A 23045-nucleotide genomic window follows, 5' to 3' on the forward strand; every position below is an offset into this window, starting at 1 on the left:
TGCAGGGAAAACCCGGTCCTAGCCATGGCAGTGTTGGCCCATCCCGTTCCTTCTGTAGCCAGACTCAACAGCAGCTAGCTGTGCCATTGTGAAGATTAAATGAGCTTCTACTTATGAAACTCTTAAAGCAGAGCTTATTGATACACGCAGATGCTCCGTAAAGCTCAGCTGTTTTTATTAGCAGTGTACCGAGAGCTTAGAACAGTGCTTGGTACATAGCAAGGTACATAGTTTGTGGTTTGTATTATAATCTTTCATTTCTTTAGTCAACAAACCTTTCCCACTTGTCTTCTTCATGGCCCACATGCATGAAGAACAAGCAAGACACCATGACAGTCCCTGCCCTCCGGGACCTCAGGGTCTAGAGAAAAGCAGACAAATAAGCAAAAATGCAGCTTGGGGTTGTGAATGTTGCCTTCAAGAGATGCCTAGGGGAGGTGGGGTGAAGAGGAAGCCCAAATCTAATCTGGAGAGAGGGAGATGGTAGGAAATAATAATATCGGAGAGGTATTTTGAGGAGAAAATGACACATGTAACAAATGTTGTAGTATCTGGGACCTAGTAGCTTCCGAAGGGAGATGACCCTGGAGCTGTACCTTTTGTGGGATAGCCCTGGTGAATTAGGGCAGAGAACAAGAGACAGACAGGCAGACAGACAGACGGGGAGTTCCAGGAACAGCGAGCAGCATGAGCTGCTGGAGCCCGGGGTGGTGTGGGTAAGCCCAGTACAGCTTGGAAGATCTACAAGCAGGCACTAAGGGCACTGAATGCCAGACCACAGAAGTTAGACTCACTTAACCACACAGGTTCCCGGCCCTAGTCCCTTCCATTTCTCCACTAAAACTTAAAAAAGATTCCAGGATCAAGTCACATTTCCAAGCCATGTTTGCTTTTGAGTTAGACCACCTTTGAAAGCCAGTAAAGCACATGAGCCGGCTAAAGGCTCTGACAAGTCCAGCAGGAAGGAACATGGTTGAACCTCATCACTTCCCAGACACATTTGACCTCAGAATCCCTCCTTCTCCAAAACGTATTCGCGTCACACAAAGCAGGTGGTATTCCCAGGAACACAGATTGTGAGACAGCCCTGAGGACAGGGAGACCTCCAAGCTGGGTACCACCATGGTCTGAGTCCCGTATCAGAAAGCCAACTCCCCCATCAGCAGCAAGAAGGACAGGCTGGAGAAGATGACTCTGGAGGCCTGAGGAGTGGTGGGGGGCCAGCGCAGGAGATCTGAGCAAGGGCCGCACCTCAGCGCAGAGGAGGAACGGGTACAAGAGCTGTGCGGGGTGGAGTCATCTGGCGCCGACTGTGGAATTCAACTGTTACAACGATGGGACTCTTGGATGTGGGCGTCAGGATCAGGGGTTCTAGACCTGACCGTAGAGCTGGTGAGTGGGTGGCCGAGGCAAGCCACTCCTCCCCGTCCAGCCCGGTGGCCAGTTCCAAAACAGGGGGGACGATGGCAAGATGGTTTCCAAGGGGCCCTTCAGTTGTGCTGTGCTGACACTCTGGGGCAGAAAGCTGTCTCTACTCCTGAGTCACACGAGCAGTAAGCCCTGCCAGCTCTATGGCATCAGGGGTGGAAGAGCCAATCGATATGCATTTACTACATGCCAACTGTGTACTTGCCTGAGTGCCAGGCCCTGGAAGGGAAGAAGTAAGGGCGCATCCGGACCTGTCCTGGTAGTCACTTTAATACAGGAGGAAGGACTTTGGAGCCAGAAAACCGAGAGAGGCGAACCCCAGCTCTGCCACACCCGCTGGATGGAGTGAGCAAGTTCCTAGCCCCTCTTACTAATGTCCCAGGGCTGCTCAACGAAGTTCACAAACATGGCTGGAAACAATGGTTCACTCTCCCAACGTTCTGGAAGCCAAATCAGTATCAAGCTGTCCGCAGGGCTGCGCTCCCTCAGGAGGCTCTAGGAGAGAAGCCTGCCTTGCCTCTTGGGGCTCCGGTGGCTCCCGGGCTCCTGGGCTTGCGGCCACTCCGATCTCTGCCTCCTCCCACGGCCCCTTCTAGGTCTCCCAGCTCCCTCTCCTTTCTCCTGAAAGGACATCAGTAATTGGGTTTAAGGTGGGCCCTGCAATTTATCTTGAGATGATTTTATCTGGAGATCCTTAACTTAATTATATCTGCAAAGACCCTGTTTTCAAATAGGGTCCCATTCACAGGTGCCCGAGGTTAACATTGGATCTATCTTTTGAGGGGATACTCTTCAAGCTGCCACACCCCTTCGTGCCTCTCCTTTCTTGTCTGAAAACGGAGATCATTACAGCACTTGTCTCATTGCGTGCCTGGGACGCTGGTGAGAGAGGTTACATGCGTAAAACCCTCAGCGGAGGAAATGGACAACTGGTTGCTCTTACTCATCCATCCACGTATGGCCACGTACCCATCGTCCCATCATTCCAGCTTTACACCTGCATCACTCTCTCGTTCCTCCATGCTATGATTCTGGGCCACCAAAGTGGTCATTTTGGTGGCCTGTGGATTATGACAAAAATGATTTCATGTTCTGTCATCAGTCCCAGGTATGTAGGGGAGGAAAGAATGTCACCGTCTCTGGGAGTGCAGTCACAGGCCACAGATATTTGTCACTTGATTGGTCATGACAGCTGGGACAGAATGCTGCTTGTATCCTGAATTCCAAATGGGCTGGGGCTGCTGGGTCTGACAAGGGTTTAGGGGGAGCACCTCGGCACACACAGCCCCCCCTGCGCTCACGGGCGCATTCCTGCCCCTGCACTGTCTGAGCACACGGGCTGGGCCCGGAGCCCGGCGTCCAGGCCCTGGGGATGCACGGAGGGCACGGTGTTCTAGAACACTCAGCACAGAGAGAAGAGGGCAGGTGTACAGACTGAGATGCGAGGAAGGACTTCCCTAGATACGGGAGCTCAGTTTCAGAGTCACGGTGAGACCCAGTTGGGATGTGGAGGAGCTCCGCGCTGGCTCCCGCCGAGAATCAAACACTTGCTCACGGGATGCTTCACGAACAGGTGAGATCGCCACCTTTGAAGTCAAGCGGATCTACAAGGGAAAGGCGGGGCAGACATCAAGATGCTAAAATGCACCAGTCAGAGTCTGGATGAAATTCAGGATGGCCCCCAGGCCTCTGGGTGACTGGGGGGGAGGGCGGTGAGGCTGAGCGTGACAGGGAGAGGAGATCGGAATGCCAATCCTACTAATGAAAACCCTGCCTGAGGTTTCTGGAGCACTGACTCCAGCCCAGCCAGGCAGCGGGCTGAGCCCTTGGCGCACATTTGCTTATTTAATCCTCGTAACAGCCCGATGAAGAAACTGTCCTTATTATCCACATTTCACCAAACCGAGCCAAAGAGAAGCGTACCTAACTTGTTAAACTCAGGTCCAGCCACGCTGACCTGCTTCCTGTTCCCCAGCATAGCCCTCGGTTTCTTTGTAAGGCTCAAATAACAGAAGGGGGCATTTCCTCTCATTCCCAATCCTGCCTCCCCCTACTGTAGACTGAGTACCTTTGTGTCCTTAAAGAAATGCTGATATGAACCTTACTTCAAACGAGGATTCTGTCCGTACGTGAGGCACACCTCAGCTTGGCATTTCCCGGCTGTGTGACATACTTCACACCGCTGGGCCTCTCTGAACCTCATCTGTAAAATGGGTCCCAGGCAAACATGATCCTGGGGGCTCTTGTGAAGAGGTTCTCATTAGAACCCAAGGGTGAACGTACACTCTAAGATATGGAGCAAATGGGGAGCACTGCCACAGGGCAGCCGGAGTCCGGCCGCAGGTTGGGGGCAGGTGTCCGGCTGCCAACCCAAGAGCCCAGGTTGGAGCGTATGCGTCCTGCCCCAACCAGCCCTCCCCGTTCCCGTGCCCGCTGAATGCCAGTCGGAAAACTGAGCTGAAGCATCTTTCATCACAACGTGTTGTGGCTCCAAGGAACAGATTTTGGCTGCTCTGACAACTATAAAATGGAGTTATGTCTGCAAGTTAATTTCCTAGAAAGGATCCGCATTTCACAACATTTTCCTGGAAGCCAATACGAGCAATTAGAGCGTGGGCGCACTCCTGGCCTAGCGACTCGGGGGCGGAGCCGTGAGAGAAACGCACCTGGCAGCGCAAGAGAGCACCTGAGGGCCGAGGGTCCCCCAGGACAAGCACGGTGCTCTGAAGACTCCGGGTCCACCTCCCCGGGGCCTCCAGCCTTCCCTTCTGGTTCCGCTGAGGTGAAATTCACAGAATGGAACCACCCATTTGAAAGGAGCGATTCTGTGGCATTTAGTACATTCTCAGTGTTGTGGGACCACCACCTCTCCCTAGTTCCAGAACGTCTTCATCTCCCCCACTGGACAACCACTAAGCGGTTACTCCCCCCCATCCCCGAGCCGGGCAGCCCCCAATCTGCCCTCTGTCTCTGTGGATTACCTGCCCCGGGGGCTTCCTATTAGAGCCCACCTGTGCCAAACTAAGACTGTCCCCTGCGAGAGGCAGCAGGCTCCACGGGTTCTAAGTATCCCCCATTGTTGGGACGCCTGACCCGGTTGGTGTTGGTGCCAGAAGCAGAGGGACATTTACGAGGTGGGGTTTCTTCATCTTAACTCAGATCTTACCCCACATGCTCACACGGGCCATGATTCACTCTCCACTGGTCCACCTCCTCGGGGCTTGCCCCACCTCCGCCCTAGCAGAGCCCTCCACCGCACACTGGAGCACCCTTCCTCCCCTGGGGGCCACGGCAGTGTTTCCTGTGATGCCTGGAACTTGTTCTCAAGCCCGCACGTGGCTTACGGAGGGCAGGAACCACATGGCACGGTGGACAGAGTCCTGGCTTTGCCCTCCGAGAGGCTGGGTTCCTGTCCCCCCATGTCCCCTCTCTGAGGGGTGGTGAGTATAAACTGTGGCATGCGGTGACCTTCTCTCTGTCCTGTCGTTGGCAGCCCCAGAAGTGTTCCAGGTGTATGTGGACGGAGGCCCCGGCTACTCGTACCCTGTCGACTGGTGGTCCCTGGGGGTCACGGCCTACGAGCTGCTGCGGGGCTGGGTAAGAGGTGCACCTGCATGGGAACATGGGGAGCCCTGGAAGTCGGGGCTCAGGTCAAGCTGTACCTGGGTGCTGTTGGCCAGCCAAGCGGGTGGGAAGAGCCCATGTGAGGTGTCAGAGGCCCTGGGTTTCCATTCGGATGGCCCGTGTGCCTGAGGTCCCTGAGCATCAGAGGGACCCGGACGGAGCTTCTGGTCCAGCCACCTCCGTCTGCTCGTGGGGAAGTGGATGTTCACGGGGAAGGTCTTACATAAAGGTCAGCATCTAACCAGCAGCAGTTCAAACACCTCGGCATAGTTATTTCAAACACTGTCCTCTTTCGACCCACAACACTATGGGCCCGTGCCTGATTTTCCAGCTTGATTTGAAACTCTTTAAATATGAGGACCATCCTTCTTTTCCATGTTGTTTGTTCTGTATCTTCCCCAAATATGTAGCTAGATGTCCCATAAAAATGGGGTTTTCAGTATGTATTTTAATTTTTATTTCATCTAATTTAATAGCTGGAGATAACTAATGGCAACTAATAACTCATTTTTCCTTTAGTAGAAAGAGTTGTGGCAAACTAATTTTGAGGCATTTTTCTTTGCACAAGTATTGTTGGAAAATGATGCCACTGAACCTTGGTTTCCTTCTTGGTACAATGGGGTTAAATGCCTTCAGTGTGGTTCTTGGAGCTGAAGTTACCATGGGATCGCTCTGCCCCTGGACAGAGACCCAGGGTTTGCATGTTACCCACCTTCCCCACTCCAGTCCCGGCACAGAGCCACTGGCTGCGATGTTCAGTGTCTCACAGTGATTTGTGTCCATGCACATTCAGGCCAGTGGAGGTGCACTCTGGAGGGTGGGGGTCGCCTGTGCGGGTGACAGAGGGTGAGGAATGAATGAATGAATGAATGAATGATGAGAACAGTTTGCAAACCATCGAATCCATGTGAGTGCAAATAAGTATTATTTTTCATCCTGTAGTTTAAACAACTATTGTCTGCTCTTGATCTCAGTTATTTCCTGTGAATTCCTCAAAAGCATAATTACTATACATGATGTTTTTAGAATTTAAAAAATCTATATTAATCTATATTATTATATTATTAATTATATAATTATATTGATTATATTATTAATTATATAATTAATATATATTAATTATATTTATATGTATATATGAACTTGTTAGTTTTCTCAGGCACTGAATGAAAACATTCATCTTCTTCTTGGCTGGTTCCTTTGTCATCTGCTGGTTTCGCTGATACCTACAGTCAGGAGGGAGTATGAGGGTCCCAATGCTGTATGAACCAGAGGACAGAAGCATCCGCCAGATGCTGTGTATCTGATGTCCTCAGTCATACGAATGCCCTCCACGAGCATGGCCCCAAGCATGATTGCATGTTCACCAGCAGAAAGTACGTTCTCTGTGTTAAATAAAAATCAGTCGAGTAAATCTGAAGATCTAATTGGCTTCATTAAACAATCCATGAGTCGAGCAGCACCCCATCTCGCACGTTGCAAGGTGCTCCAAGGAGTCCTACAAAATGGAAGGTTTTTATAGGAGGGTGAGGCAAGATGTTATTAGCAAAAGAAAAAGATTCTTTCAGGCAAAGAGCTTTCTAGGGGGAAAAGGAAGGTGTCCTATTATATCAGATTATTTATCCGTCTTTCTTCCCAGGGTGGAGAGGACCCAGGGGGCAGGCTCCCAGGCCAGGATTGAAAAATTTCTGACCCACCGGTTAAGACAACATTTCTGGGGGGAAGTTGGACCTGCAATTAGATTATGTATTAAGCCCTGGTTTGGGAACTATTTCTAAAGGACAGCATTTTGGGGCCTGTGGATTTTGTGTTGCTTTTTTTTTTTAAACATCTGTCATTCCTCTGGGTCAGAACAAAGATGATGACTTGGCAAAAAGCCCCAAGGATAGAGTGGTTCTTGCTGCTTCCAAAATAAGTCGTTTCATTTTTAATGCGACGGAATTTTCTGCTCAGAGATCCAAATGGCACATTCAAGGAAAGAAGGAGAAGCACAGAGTGGGATCGGGCCCTTGATGTAGTGACAGAGCGACTGAATGAAAGGATGCCTGTTATGGGCTCGTGGAAACCTTTCTCACAAATGTCGGTCTGGCTTCACCTTTGACAGGTTTATGCAAACAGTTAATTCTTTGGTTTTCATACATACAGGAAACAATCCCATTTGGTGAGAAAACTATACCGAGATGCATTCCTACTTACCTCTGGGGTGTGTAAATAGAGGCTGTCCTTCCTCCCCCGAATTCCTCCACCATGTCAGTGACAGCATCCCTGACGAGTGGTCATTCACCTGTTTGTTCCTTGATTCCCTCAAAATCCAGGGAGCTTCTTACCTCCCAAAGATGAAAGCCATAATGGGAATTTTCCAGTGTGTGTTCTAGGATCTTAGAGTTTGGAAAGAGTTAGAATGGATAACATCAGGACAGCCTGCTGGCTAAAGACCCAGGAATACTCTAGTCCCAGCCCAGAAAACAGCTGTCTCTTCCCACATGCTCTGTAGGGAGAGCAGAAGAATCGAGTGTCATTAATGGCTTAAGATCTCAACACAGAGAATCCCATGAGCCTGGTTGGATCCTATAGCCTGGACCAGGGACATAAGTAGGATCTCTGAGCCCAAAGTAGAATCTCATTCCTCACCCCACATGCCTGCTGAGTGACAGAAAGAGACCCACGACTGTGCCGCCCGGAGAGTTCCCTGTTAGAGCACAGGTCCCTTGGTCTCCCCGCCTGCCAGGCTCCAGATGGCGTCCCTGACAGGTGATCACCCACCTGTTTACTGGTTCCCCTCAGCATCCAGGGAGCTCCCTACCTCCAGAAAGAACTTGTTCCTTATTTGACAGCTCTAATGGCTAGATCTTATCACTCAACCGCAAGCTGCCTCCCTTTTACAGACAAAGAGGATCTTAGAGGAATTCACAGGGTCAAACCCTGGTTCTACTCATCACTGATGTTAACCAAAGCCCATAAACAGATCCAGTGCTCAGAATCCTCAGCTGTTAACTGGGAGGAAAAAATTAATAATACTTTCTACCCAACAGGGGTGCTTTGAGAATTAAGTCATTGCAATGGTGCTGATTACCCAGCACGTGCCTGATGAATGTCAGCAAGCTTCCACTCCTCGCTGTGATTCCGGCCCTAGGGAGCCTGCCAGCAGGCCTGCGTCCTCTCTGACTTAGCACCTTTCCATGCTGGAGCCGGGCACCTGGAGTGGAGGCTGGGTCACGCCTGGTGCATGAGCGCCGCGGGGGGAAGGCCTAGGGGCCCCGTGAGCAGGGGTGTGTGCTCCCTCCCACACTCTGGGCGCCTCGGTGCTCTGATTCCGGCTCAGTCACTGACCTCATCGAGCCCGGGTTTCCTCCGTATGAAGTGGGGATTACGAGGCCGACCCACAGGGCCACCGTGGGGATGCGTGAGAAAATGCGGCAGCGCCCACGCAGCGCCGGCATGCGCGGTAACGACGCTCCTGGCGGTGGAGCTGAGACCGGGAGACACAGATAAAGTGCTGGTGATTTGCTCAGAGGAGCGTGGAGAATACCTGAGGGAACAGACATTTAACTTGGGTCACACAGGAGCTGCTGGAGGGAACAGTGTGAGTACAGATGGGGAAGGGCCGCTGAGGTGGACACAGCAAACATTTCTGCCTGACCAGCCATCAGAGGACAGGCAGGGGACAGTCTGTAGAAGCCGCCGAGATCAGCTGGAGACACTCGGGCTTACCAGGCCGGCAGGGTGGTGCGTCCGTGGACGTGGCAGCACCGCGGTTGAACGAGAGACAGTCCTTTGCAGTCACGCATTTCCGGGCTCACATCCTGGATTTGCTACATAGGCTCTGAATGATCTGGGTGAGCCCACTGCTCATCTACCAAGTGGGGGGATGGGATTTGCGGCCCCAAGCGCAGGGCTCCTCGACTTCGGCACTGCGGACACTTCGGGCTGGGGAATGCTCTGTGCTGCGGGTGGTCCTGGGCGGTGCAGGACGTTGGCAACATCCCCAGCCCCTCCCTACCAGATGCCGGCAGAAATCTCCCCCACTGAGTTACGGCAACCGAAACAGTCTCCAAACATATGCCCCGGGGAACAAATCGTCCCTGCTTGCGAACCACCGCCGTAGAGTAACCAAGAGGACTAAATGACACCCTGAATGCCAGGCTCATGGCACATTGCATTGCACAGTGGGCTTTCGTTGTAGACAAAGGAGACCCCCAAACCCCACCTGTGGTGCCCTGAGACCTTGTACCCTCTCTGCTTCTCACCAGCCACCTCCCTGACCTTGCCTTTGACCCCAGTAGGTCGGGGTGCAGAGAGGAGAGCAATAAAGAGGGAGGGTGTGTGGAGCTCCCCTGGAGGCTGCCGTGCAGAACGAAGAACCGGGTCTACACCCGCTGGGTGGGGAGTGTAATGGTGTGCAAAGCTGATGGAAGGAGAGAGGCGGTGACTTCTGATTCCTGGGCAAAGCAGACAGAGCGGTGAGCCAGGAGTCAGGACCTGGGAGGGAACGGGCTCTGCGACCTCACTCTCTGGGTTTTCTGTCTCCATGAAAGGAGGGGAACGGGCGGGTGGGCTGTTCCATGGTTTTCAGGCTGCTGTGTTTCCTGGACCTCTAGCACCCAGCAGAGGTGGTTTAACAGTTCTGGGGGTTGGGGAATGTTTCTTCTGGCTTTGGAGATTTCATAGCCCGAGGACTCTTCTTCACTTTCATCTGTTCGTGTTTGGGATCTGGAGTAAAAAGGTTTTGGGAAAAGACATTGGATTAGATGGTCCCTGAAGCCCAGCTCAGCTCTAACAGTTCAAATGACAAGTCTCCAGCAATTCTTGTCTCCTCTCTTCCATTTCTCGGTCATTTGGCATTTTTTGTAAACCGAGTGTCCTGGAATAGAGAGCCACCTGCGCTCCGGAATGAGTCTATCCGGTGCCCTGCTGCTAAAATCACTTTCCCCAGCAGTACACACAATTACTTTACCTTAGAAATGCCACTTGCTTTTCTGAGGCAACACATCCTAAGGCCGATGCGTGAGAACCAAGCTTCAATAGAATTCTTTCCCTGAGCAGGTGAAATCTCAGGATTTGCCGATATTCTCGTGGAAGGAGCTGGGCTTCCCTGCGACCACCCACATGACGAAGGCTGAGCCCAGAACCGCAAGCTGCAGAGCATATCCCATGCCTGGCGTTCCCAGCTTATCTGTGAATGTATTTAACCGCTGTATTGGCCTCGTGGCTTCTTAGGGTTACCATAATGATCACCATCGCTACTCTTATTGGTCTGGCCCCCTCCAGAAGCGGAGAGGACGGAGCTAGAGAGTGGTGGGGTTTGGAAGGCGGATGGAAAAGCAGATTGTTGGATGCCTTGAGGCAACCGGGAAGGAACGACAGAATGCAATGTGAATGAAAAGAAAAGCCTTCCCGTTTGTCGCTGGCTGGTTCTCAAGCTGGGCGCTCGGCCAGCAGGTTCTGATGGCATCGGAGAAAGAGCAGGGAAGGAGAACCTGCATCTCTGGGATGGGGCAAGGTCGCTGTTCCAGCCTCAGTGTCCCGATTTCTAAAATGAGGAGGTGAGATGCTTCATCTCCCAAGGTCCTCCCGCCTCCAGCAGCTGGGTTTCCAGGTACAGCGGGGACCGGATGGGAGGAATGGTTTCTCCAGAGACAAAAAGATGGGAAGAAGCGATCCGGAACAGTCCAGAAACTGACATCTCCGCTCTCAACGTTCACTCCCGTCATTTCTAATGAGGGTAGCTGTTTCTGGTGAAGTCAGGGGGGTCCTGCAAAGGCAGAGACAGGCAGCAGCCCCAGGAGGAAATTATAAAGTGTCCATTACTGGAGACATACTCCACTTCCCACGACATTGGAAGAAAATGTTTGAAGACATTTATAAAGAATGTTAGCATATCTTGTTAGCTGGCCTTTCTAGGGAGCCCACAGGTTTTGGCTTTGCTCTGCAGATTATAGGGCAAAAGGAGGAGTTTCCAATTCAATTGACAGATGAAAGAGGAGGCAGCCCATCAGGAAAAGGTCCTCTTCTGGGTAGGCACATTGCAAGGCACAGCCACACGCCCACGGGCAGACGTCTTCCCCAGGGGAACCCCATTTGGTGAAAATAAAGATGTTCCTCCATGCCAGGGAACTGTCACATTCCCCGGGCTCAGGACGCCCTCACCTCCTTGGGCTAGCACCCCCTATTTGCAGCAACCCTGTGGGAATCCAAATTGCACGAGGTTGGGGCCCCCGTGCCTTACAAACCACGTGAGCCCAGTGCAGGCTCCGACCCCTGCAGGTGTCCAATCAGTGTTTGTGGATGGACGGACTCATCATGCGTGTCATCGTGCGTGCTCTGCTGGGTGGCTGAGGCTGCCCGAGAGCCTGAGAACACAGAAATGAGCACAGTATAAGCCCACCTGCGAGGATGCCCCAGCAGGAATTCCAGAGCCGACAGTCAGGTCACATGGACAACTATGAACTCATTGCTCTTGGTTTCTCTAGTTGTTGGACCACACGTGCTCCAGTGGTGACTGCCTGTTCCAGTCCTGAGCCATTTGACCATGATACAAACATCAGAGCACCTTTGCCCATGAAGCTGTGTGGAGGGTGAAGAGGGGGAGAACCTTGGTTGGCGGGGGGGCAGGTGCAGAGTTCAGACAGTGTCCAAGCTGTGTACCCGGGGTCCCATCCCAGGTTTTGAGAGGTTCTTAAAAGCAAGAAACTGCCCAGGCAATGTTGAGAAAATGTGTCAGGAGGTTTAATGCTCTGCCGAGCTGGCCAGCTGGAGAACAGAGTTATGTATCCTCACTGTTGGGGAGAGGGGAGATGGTGGCAGGTAGAAGCCCAGCCTCGCCCCATCCATCCAGCCCACCAGACCCACACCTTGGTGATTCCAGTCCTGCACACTCCCAGCTGGTTCAACCAGTGCTGGGAAATGTGGCATGAAGCCCACCAGCAGGTAGGGGGTTTGACTGGAGGTGATGCTGAGTATCCAGTAGATGGTGAGAGCCCCCCACCCCCAAGGCTGGAGCAGGGACTCAGGAGTTAGGGTGTTGGGTGCGGATCCTGCCTCTGCCACCTACAGCTGTGTGACCTTGCCAAGTTCATTTAACCTCCTGTAGCCACAACAGAGTGCCCACCTGCTGGGTTCTGGCACCACCCTACCGGCCTGGACCCTGTTGGCACATGGGTAGTGGCCACCTGCTCTGCTATGAAAGAGGAACGCCCACGGTTACGTGAAGGGAAAGAATAAACCATGCCCTGTGTATACACAGTTTTAACTACGTGGGCGGTGTCTTGCGGTTGGCTTCTCTCTGACTCCCTGTCTGCACCTTTGGTTGCAGAGACCGTATGAAATCCACTCGGCCACACCCATCAATGAGGTCCTCAACATGTTCAAGGTGGAGCGTGTCCACTACTCCTCCACGTGGTGCAAAGGCATGGTTGCCCTGCTCAAGAAGGTAAGGGGACAGCCACCAGCCCGCCTGGCCTGGGGGCTGGAGGCATTCAGTGCACGGACAGGCATCCCAGCACGTTCGGGCATGAGAGAGGGAGTGGAATGCCAGTGGGGGCCTGGATAAAGTAGGCAGCATGCTCACACCACATCGTAAGCCCTCTCACTGTCTCGCATCCGGGATCACGGAGCCACTGGGTGCTAGAGTCCTGTCGGAGACACATCTGTGACAACAGAGCCCCAGACTCTTTTCACTCCAAGCTCCTAATAAATAGAAATACATATGGTTCTTTAAAATTGTTGCCACAAATGGTCTTTTAAGTCGCTGAGCTTTAAGAAATGAGGCATCTCCCGACTTTTTCCAGGAACTAGAATTTACTAGAATAAAGCAGTGGTTCTCCAAGGGTGTCCCCTGGGCCAGCAGCAGCAACAGCAGCAGGGAGCTAGTTGGAAATGCAGATTCCCAGGCTCCACACCAACCTTCTGACTCAGAAACTCTGGGGACGGGGCCCTGTGGTTTCTACTTCTTCCATCAGCTCCCCGGGTGGTTCTGAAGCCCACTCGAGTTTGGCACAGGCAGGAGGTAGTGTTCCCCTTTGGAGGCTGGCATTTACCTTTCCTGCCTCGGAATCCCCTGGGATGTGCAGGGTGGACAGAATCTGGCATGTGGTTGGGACCCAGTCATTTGCAGGAAAAGGACGATGGTAACCGCGGCCCCCAGGACTTGAGGGAATGTCCTGTTCTGGGCTGTGCACTGGCTCTTCACTGTCCCCACAGCCCTGGGGGCCCATATTAGAGGTGAGAACACGGAGGCTCAGGAAGGCACAGTCCTTCCGTCCGCGCCACTGGGCTGTCGGAGGGCGGAGGCGAGGTTTGATTCCAGGCTCTCCCAACTCCAGACGCCAGCTGTCCTTCCCTACACCGCCGTCCATGACTAAGTCGCTTTAGGGGAGATTCAGTACTTGCTTCTTAGAAGTCAGGGGTCCTTAGAACCCACTGCTCACTGGAATTACCTGCATGCCCTATGCATGTGCCAGTGCCTGCATCCCTCCCCCACCCCTGCACCCAGGAGAACTGCTTGTCCTGAATGGGGAACTCCCATGGGGCACCGGAGGGCAGTCTCTGCTTTAAGCACCCATTGTTTTGGGGAAGCCCCTGGGAGGAGGCTGCCATGACCCACAGGTAGGACCTTGCCAGGTGTCCTCACGTGGTGTGACCGCAGCCCGCTCGCTGGGTACAGCTGCGAGATTTCTGCAGGGTCAGGGGCCAGGCAGGGAACAAACTGGCAAGGGGGCTCTGACTTCTAGCTCCCCCCTTTCGGCAGCCACACCCCCTTTCGGCAGCCGTACCCATCCCCGTGGGTCCCATCCTAACCATGCTCTGGAGATGGAAGAGTTGCCTTTGCCCTTCCTGCTCTGGTGGAGGAAACAAGGGCAGAGCCTTCAGTAGCCTACCCAAGGCCTTGAAGCTGGGGTGGGGGTGGGAGTGGAGGTGGGGGGGTGTCAGACCCGGGGCAAGGGCCCCGCCTGTCACTGTTAGCCCAAGTGTGCTTTGTGCTAGGTAAGCCAGGATGTTTTTGAAAAGCTGAAAGCCCCCTTTGGGTGCAAGGAAGTCCTCTGTGGCTGCTTTTTATACTGCGTCACCCCGAATTAGCAGAAATTCTGTTTGCGGAGAAGCTAAAAATTATACCTTCAGCTACAAAAGAGGCCCCTTCATCAGGCCACAGAGGTCACCACAGAGCTGTCCAGGGATAAATTCCATTACACTTTCAAACACCCATTACCAAGCCGACAGTCTCAAGACGAGGTGGCAAATTCCTTTTATATTTAACCGGAAGCCTCTGCAGACATTAGCGAATGGGACGTCCTGGGCGCTAGTCCCCAAGGACAGCATGGTGGCTGAAAATCCAGGTCCTGCCAAAGAGTCCCTCTCTGGGTGACCGTTTGGAAGCAGCCTGCCCTCTGGGTTCCTGTCTGGCGACAAAGGGGTGAGTGTAGGTGATGCTTCCGACAATGGCAACCCAGAGCTCTGCATTAATGGAGCATTAAAAGCAGAGGCACCTTCATTTTCACTAGAATTCTACCTTCAGGGTCCCCGCTAGCCTCAGTGGGACACATAGCTCCAGCAAACACATCTGCTTCTGCCCGCAGCTCCTGACCAAGGACCCTGAGAGCCGCCTGTCCAGCCTTGGTGACGTTCAGAGCGCACCCTACTTGGCCGACATGAACTGGGATGCGGTCTTCGAGAAGGCGCTGACGCCTGGCTTTGTGCCTAATGTGAGTGGGGGTCTCATCCAATGGCATGCCATCCCTCTGCAGGGTCCCCTGCCCTGCTCTGGAGGAAGACCCAGAAGCTGGCCAGGGAGGCCTCTGCTGGCCATGGTCCCAGGAGCTCCAAGGAGTTCACAGTACGCAGAGATTGAATGTGGATTTGGACCTCATTTCCAGTATTCCACGTGGAAAGCTTCTCTCCTTGTAGAAGGTCTTTGTGGGAACAGAGCCTCCTTTCTTTTATTGAATCACACCCGCTGTGCGCGCAGGTCCAGGCACTGGGGGTGGGGAGGGGAATATCACCCGCTGTGCGCGCAGGTCCAGGCACTGGGGGTGGGGAGGGGAATATCACCCGCTGTGCGCGCAGGTCCAGGCACTGGGGGTGGGGAGGGGAATATCACCCGCTGTGCGCGCAGGTCCAGGCACTGGGGGTGGGGAGGGGAATATCACCCGCTGTGCGCGCAGGTCCAGGCACTGGGGGTGGGGTGGGGAATCGCACCCACTGTGCACGCAGGTCCAGGCACTGGGGGTGGGGAGGGGAATCGCACCCGCAGTGCGCCTCCACCCACTCGCGGATCCAGCCGGCCTGTGCTCGCTGAGCACGTACGCATGCGGCACTGCGCGTGGCTCGAGGTGAAGCCCGGTAAAGAAACCAGTCTTGGTGCCCATTGTCAGGGAGCTTGCAGATGAGAGCAGACCTCAACTGTGCTACAGGCAGCTGACCTTCGGGCTGATGAGCCTTTGGTGGGGGCCTGGCCTGTCCCTCAGAGATTGTTTAGCGACATCCCTGAACTCTACCCACGGAGTGCTAGTAGCCCTCCCCAGTTGTGACAACCAAAACCATCTCCAGACATTGCCAAGCACCTCTAGAGACAGCTGCCCTCTGTTGACAACCCACGGGCCAGGAATTTTGTACAAATAATAAGCCAGTCAACATAAAAGTCACCTGTAATGACCCAGGGCTGCGTCCTGGAAGGAGGCTGCAGGCTCTCCTTTCCCGGGGGCACAGGCCATAGACACTTGGTTCACTACCACCTCTGTGACCGCAGGTGTGCTCCAGAAGGTGTTCCTCACCTGTGCTGGGGAGAGAAGAGGGACCACCCACCCTACACCAAGCTTGGCAAGAGTAAATGCCAAGAGGCATCCAAAGACCAAGCAGGACCTGGTACTCAGGGAGCCCTCAGTAATTACCACCCTGGTAATGGCTGGTTTAATTAATAAACCTGCTGGGGGTCTGGTCTCCCTTCCCTTGGCTGGCTTCCCTCAGAATGCACATTCTGGAGACGCCAGAGAAATACGCTAGCCTCCTTGGTGGTCCCCTTCTGCCCCACTCCAGCCACGTTGACGAAACCCAGGGATCTTGGTGCAGTCCTCCGAATGGAGGCCGTGTGCCAGATGCCTGGGTGACCCTTGGGGCCAACGTGGGTTGTGTCTGTCAGCCTTCTAGAGACCACATGCGCTGCTCTTCCCCAAGCCCACCCAAACACACTCAGGCACACTCACAAGCACACTCACACGCACACTCGCACTCATGCACACTTCCATGCAAACACGTGCAGAGGACCCCTGCTTCAGCCCCACCCGGATGGCTGTGCTTGTGCCCTCTGGCCACACTGTTTCTTAGCCGTGCGCCTGCGCACACGCTGCTTCCTCCTCTAGGATGCCCTTCCTCTCCTTGTCCTCTGGCCTCTCCTGTCCCTCCTCCAAGGCAGCTTCAAACCCAGCAACTGGCCCATTTGAGGGTCTTGGTAACTGCCTTCTGGAAGAGAGGCAAACTGAAGCATTTTCTCCCATGAGACAGGCCTCAGGCCAGCCCCCCACCTCCTTACCCGGAATTAATCACAGCCTCTCTGGTCCTCCACTGGGCAGGTGCGTAGATCGACACGAGCGATTAACATTGTTCTGTTCCAATGCATCTGCCATTCCCCTGAGAGCTTCGGAGGCCAGAGCTCGTGTATCTGGGCTGGCCTCTGCCTGAGAGAGCCCCAGAGCAATGGGTGGCTCTAGAAGGGACTAGAAGTTCTCAACGTGTGATTGTCACACAGATACAAACGGATGAATGATAATGGTCCAACAGGATTGAGGGTTCTGCGAGCCAAGCATTGTTCTAAAATTCCATGTCATAGGAGCTTCACGACAGGGAAGTGGTTCTCGTAGGTGGTATTCTCAGGTTAAGTAACTTGCCCACGATTACCCAGTGAGAAATTGACCTCAGGGGTTTATATCCAGAGCCTGCATCGGAATGAATGAATGAATGAATGAATGAATGAATGAATGAATGGTAGATAAATTAGTCTGGGGAAGACTTGGGCCAGCTTTTTGGAAGAGGTCCCTTTGGACCTCCAGACTGTGGGTGGCATAACCACTAGGCTGTATTGCCTGAGGAGACTGGCATCCCTAGTTGTGTGTCAGGAGGGACAACGGCCACCTGGCACCTTGGGTCCATGGTCCAGAAGTCAGGGGGACAAAATTCCTCCTGACCAAAGTGGGTGGAGACCAGCCTGCCTCCAGCTGAGGGGTAAGAGGGAGCTGGCACGGGGAACTGGAAGGATTATGGCCAGATACAGCATTTTAAAATTAAATTATTAAAAAAGGTAGTTATAGAAAAAATAGTCATAATGTGAGAACGTGTGTGTGATAAAATAAGTGAATAAGTGATATTGGGAAACTGAATTCAGCCTGGCAGAATGAACCTTTGCAGGAAGGAGACTGAGTCGTCCTGTGGATGTTAAGGGGGGTGGGGGGTGTAGCGGGGGCGGAGATACGGGGATGAATGAATGAGGTCTGCAGGGAGAATGTGTTGTTTCTCGTCACCAGGAAAAAAGACGTAACTCTGTACCCCACTGTAGTAGTCAATCACTGTGTGTTGAATGAATGATGGATTGAATGAATGAATGAAAGTCCAAGGATGGGTGGAACCCAGACAGACCGAGTCTGCTTCCCCGCTTGCTTTCAGAAAGGGAGATTGAATTGTGATCCCACATTCGAACTTGAAGAAATGATCCTCGAATCCAAGCCGCTTCACAAAAAGAAGAAGAGGTTGGCGAAGAACAGGTCCAAAGACGGCACGAAGGACAGCTGTCCCCTGGTGAGCGGGGTCTCGGGAGCGGACCGGGAGGGGAGGAATCCTAGAGTCCAGGGAACGCAGAGCAGCGAGGCTGCTTTTTAGGCAGATGGAGGCGTGTCCCTTGGCCTCTCCACATACCTTCATTTGCACTCAGTAAAATGGCTCCATTGACGGAGTGGTTCTTACAGTGCGAGACCGCAAGCACCGCCGCAGGTGCGCCTGTCCATTCGCACCGCGGACATGGCCGCGCGTCCTAGGGCCGGAGCCTCATGCATCTCTGAGCAGCACTGGAAGAATCCATGCCGTGCGGGGGGGCACCGCACCGAGCCGGGCAGTCCTGGGCGCCCTCTGGAAAGACTCTGTGATGTGGAGGCCCGGGGGTGGGGGTGGTTTGACTTTCGGGGCCCCAGGCACAACGTGGTGACTTAAAGCCCCCAAAACGTGTTCTCTCATAATTCTGGAGGCCAGAGTTCAAAGTCAAGGTATGGACAGAGCTACACTCTCCACAGAGGCTGCAGGGAGGGTCCTTTGGTGCCTCTCCTGCTTCCAGGGGCTGCCAGCATCCTTGACACCTTTGGCCCGCAGCTGCTTCCTCCCCTACCTGCCTCCTCGCCACGTGGTGCTTTCCTGTCCGTGTCTCTGTGCCTTCACACGGCCTTCTAAGGACACCAGATATTGGTTGGGACCCCATCTTACTCTAATAGGACCTCAAAGACCCTGTTTCCAAATACGGTCACATTCACCATTACCAGGGCTTAGGACTTCAATACGTCTTTTATTTTATTTTTTATTTTTTGGAACATATTTATTTATTTGAGAGAGAGAGAGAGCTAGTAGGGAGGAGCAGTGAGGGAGGGAGGTGGAGGAAGAATCTTAAGCAGACTCCTTGCTCACCCTGGAGCCCGACTCAGGGCTTGATCTCATAACCTGTGAGATCATGACCTGAGCCCAAACCAAGAGCGGGAGACTTAACCGACTGAGCCAGCCAGGCGCCCCTTGACACATCTTTTAAGGGGCGTGATTCAACCCACAACTGCCTATTCCTCCTTAAAAATATTTAAAATTATATTTTACACCTGTATTGGTATGAAGATGAAGATAGCTCTCAGTGCTAAAAGTTCTTTTTTTTTCTGCTTATTTAAAAAGAAATCAAAACATCTTTGTAGCCCCTAAAAGTATGGTGGGCCCTAGGCCCTACACCTGCTGAGCCTAATGCAGAAGCTGGCCTGGAGGCACCTGCGTGTGCACGAGGGCGGGCGGGGCTCTGCACAGGCGTGCAGTATCCACTGGCGTTCAGGCAGTCTCTAAGACGTGGGTTACAGGGCCCTTGTCCTTGGCATCTGTTCTTGAAGAGGAGGAATACCTTTGCACTGTGGTCTGGAAATTCTCCTCCCCCATCCCACTTCTTAATTGGGCCTAATGAACATTCCAGCAATCGGGAAACCAACTTCATGATTTTCAACCCATATTCCATTCCAACCTGACTTTTAAGTTGGATTTAATGGCTTAAAATTGAGGCACACATCTTCCCCCGCCAGGCTCCCCTTACAGCCGCCCATACCGTTGGGGCTACTCCAGCCACGTAGCTCACCCCCGGCCCCAAGCATCTGCAGTCCCATTTAGATGCAGCTTTGCTCCTTGTCACTCCTTTGTCATGGCTCCCTGGAGGGCGCTCCGTCGTTTACGCTCACCTCTCTGCTCTTTGGCAGAACGGACAGCTCCAGCAGTGCTTGGAGACCGTGCGGAAGGAATTCATCATATTCAACAGAGAGAAGTAAGTCCTCGGCCAGCATGTGCTAGACAGAGCCCTCCCAGATGGCAGCGGGTCTGCCTGGGAGAATGGTGGTCGCTGCCCCCCCCACAAAGCCAGCCATGGTGTGGGAAGGGAAGCAGCAGGTGGCCCTGTGTTCTAATCCTGCCTCTGCCATGCGAGCCAGGCACTACCTTCAGCTCCCTGGGCCTCAGGGTCTTCCTGAGAAGTGGGGTGGCTGTGGCAGGACTGGGCCGGCCACGGGGATGTCGGTGCAGCGGGGCGGGCTCACACATGGCTCGGTGCCCGAGCTCCGCGTGAAAACCGCCCAGGGTCTGCCCTTTCCACACTGAGCTGCCCCTACAGAGTGACCGGACGGGACGGGTCGGCTCACTTCACTGCGCCTCACTTTCAGCATTGACAAGATGCAAATCCCTCCCTTGCGGTGTGGTTGTTGCAAGGTTAAATGATTGTGGATACCGTGCCTGACAAGGTCGGAGTCCTCATGAAAAGATTACTGTTATTGTTATTATTTACTGGGGTGAGATGGTGTGGGCTGGCCGTGCAGGGACTACGGCATCACGGGCTGGACAACGCCAGGTTAGGAGGGGCTCGGGTGGGGTCTGAGCTGGTGCACAACCACCCGTACAGGGGTCGGTCAGCAAAGGAAGCAGAAGGCTCAGGCTTGGTCCCCCAGCCAGGTTATCATCAGCGGCTCATCCAGCCGGGGCTGATAAGCCAGACAGGATTCGGGCAGCGGTGGGCTTGTTCCCTGGGCGCCGAAGCCCTGCAGGTGGGACCAGCAGCAGACAGGTTCTATTTGACTGACACCGAACTGGGCCTTGGGCTCGCAGGGCCTCTCAGATACACTTCCGGCCCTGCAGAAGAGCCGGGTGCGTAAGTCCCAGCGGGAGCCCTGTGCCGTCCCCGGGACTGTGCCGATCTCGCTCACAGCAGGTGATGGCAACAGAGGGAACGTCTGTAGCGGGAAACACGGCAGCCCAGGCAGGGGCTCTCACAGCAGGGGCCAGGCTCAGCCTGGGTGTCAGGGAAGCTTCCCGAGGCGTCCTGCCCTGCTGAGTCCTGAGGGGCGAGGAGGGGAAGGGCATGGAGGGCCAGGAGTGAGGACAGTACACAGAGAAGCAAAACGTATGCACAGCAGCCGGCGAAGATGTTTGACTTTGGGGAGCATGCATGGGGGCGGGCAGTGGTGGAAGGTGAGGGAACCCCATTCAGGGTTGCTCGGGCCCCAGCCAGTGGGCTGCCAGGCAGGGCAGGACCCCATTCTCCGTGAGCCGCTGGGATGGGCCTGTCATTTGTCCTGGGCGGTGACAGCTCTCTGACCGAGGAGTGCCAGGGTCAGTCCAGACACACAGCAGCTGCAGGCCTCACCCCTGTGGGGCCACGTGTGTCTGGTGCCCGTGTTCTGGCGGCAGAACGGGAAAGGCGTCTGTGACCGCAGTCCATCAGACCTGGGGAAGGTGGCCGCTGACATGGGGCTGGTTTCAGGGCTCACCATCATTTCCCTGCCGTCCTGCCGGCTCTGAGGCTCACGGTCCCTCCCCAGCCTAGAAGCTCAGCTCCAGGAACTTTTGCTCAAACCAGTGCGGGGACTCTGGACCAAGGCTCCAGGAAGCCAGAGCACCCCTGGCGGACGTGAGCCTGTGGAAAGCCCGAGCAGTGACAGACCCAAGCAGGCAGTGGTGGCGGGTCGCACTGTGCCTGTGCTGGAAGATGCTTCACTTGGAACCCAGAGAATCCAAATTCTTTCCTTCTAAATGAAGATGAAAACGAGATCTTCGTCCTTGTGTTGTCGAGGGGTTGCCTTTGATGGCCACCGCACAGCGGCTTCAACCAACAGGATGGTCTTTGTCACGTGGAAAGGTGGATCGATCCGGGAAGTGTGGTAGGATCGCCCAGCCATGCGAAGGCCCCGCCCCCTTAGAGATCCGCGGTCTTGGATTCGCAGTGAGGCTGGCACAGTTAACAGAGTGGGCAAAAGAAAGGAAGAGAGGGGAGTCGTCTCCCCGACGGGCTTTCAGCATCAGCATGTGCGGAAGCAGCCTGAGCCGGGAAAGAGACGGCTGACCGTAGGGGGCTCTGTGGCATGGGCGCCGAGCTGCGGTTCCTGCGCTCCTGTCCCTCCCTTGCTGCTCATCTGAGCTGCCCCCCACCCCACACACCCAGGGGCCCCGAAGGCTGGTAGGCCCACCCCCACCTGCCACATGCAAGGATCCAGGTGGAGGGCCTGGCTGCGTCCCACCAGGATGCTGTCTGAGCACCACGGCGACCCCTCCACATCCAGCCCCGTTCCCACTCCACGGTGAACATGGGAAAGGTGCCACGTCACAGCCCTCCTACCGCAGTTTCTCATCTGCACCTGCCTGGGAGGAGCCCATTCATGAGGCACAGTTTCCCCGAAGCCAAGAGTTTTCCTTCTAAGCCAAGGAAAAAAGTGGCACCTGTTCATCCTCCCCCCCCACCCCGTTCCGCAGCCCTGAGACTGCAGCACCGGCCACGCTGGCACTTGGGCAGCTGGAACATTAAACCCTCCGACCTGACATCCGCCAGTGGCCGGTGGCCTGACTGAGGAGGGGAGGCCGAGATGCTGAGCGGGGCTCCCCTTCACGCTCGCTGGGGCCACACCACCCCGGGCAGCCCCCAGCGGTGGTCAGATTTCCTTCTCCATGGACCAGGCCATGAGCTCCCGGCAGACCGGGCCAGCTCCGCGTATACTGGGCCGGCTCCCGCTGCACAGAGGGCCTTCAAGGTGAAGGGCCCTGGTCACAGGAGCACACATCACACACCCCGGGGGACTGTGGGGGGAGGGGGTATTAGCATTTAGAGTTGTTGCCCCTGTTATGGGTTTAATTGTGCCCCCCAAAAAGATATGTTGAAGTTCTAGCCTCCAGTCCCTTAGAATGTGACCTCATTTGGACAGAGAGCTGTTGCAGATGTAATTAAGATGAGGTCAGTTGGAGGAGGGGGTGTCATTCCCACTCCAATATGACTCCAAAGGCGCAAGGCTCCGGAGGCAGGAACACCAGGGATGGCCAGCAGCCACCAGAAGCTGGAAGACAGGCCTGGACCAGATTCTCCCTTAGCCTCCAGGAGGGTCTAACCCCGCTGCCCCCTTGAGTTCAGACTTCTGGTTTCCAGAGCCAAGAGACGATCAGTTTCTGTTGTAAGGCCCCGCAGATGGTGGCGATGTGTTACAGCCGCCTTACGAGACGGATACCACGCCCTCTGAGTCAGAAGCTGGCTGGTGAGCGAACAGTCCTGGTGATCGGCATTTTAACCTGCTCCTGGTGTCATTGGGATGCCTTGTCGTTTGAGAACTTCTGCGGAGAGAGACCGAGTGTGCCCAAAGGGGGCCTCCTATGGCAGGTTCTGAGCTCGTCACAAGAATTCCCATCTAGAACCGCAAACCTTCCAGCCCTCTGTCTCTCTTGCTCTGGGGCAGTGACCTGCAGCTCTAGCCCTC

At 54.4% G+C, this 23045-nt stretch overlaps 1 protein-coding gene across 2 annotated transcripts in view; it reads left to right on the plus strand.

Annotated features, from left to right (window-relative positions):
• STK32B (serine/threonine kinase 32B) overlaps window positions 1-23045 on the plus strand; it is a 376131-nt gene that overhangs the window by 337431 nt on the left and 15655 nt on the right. For both annotated transcript variants that reach the window (XM_087864285.1, XM_045771467.2), the window contains 5 exons: window positions 4922-5025; window positions 12365-12481; window positions 14625-14750; window positions 17701-17832; window positions 19521-19585. In XM_087864285.1, coding sequence (XP_087720411.1) covers window positions 4922-5025; window positions 12365-12481; window positions 14625-14750; window positions 17701-17832; window positions 19521-19585 — 544 coding nt within the window. The remainder of the gene's footprint in view (window positions 1-4921; window positions 5026-12364; window positions 12482-14624; window positions 14751-17700; window positions 17833-19520; window positions 19586-23045) is intronic.

The sequence above is a fragment of the Ursus americanus genome, chromosome 8, assembly GCF_024610735.1.
Source record: "Ursus americanus isolate L20-20 chromosome 8, mUrsAme1.1.p, whole genome shotgun sequence".
NCBI lineage: Eukaryota > Metazoa > Chordata > Mammalia > Carnivora > Ursidae > Ursus > Ursus americanus.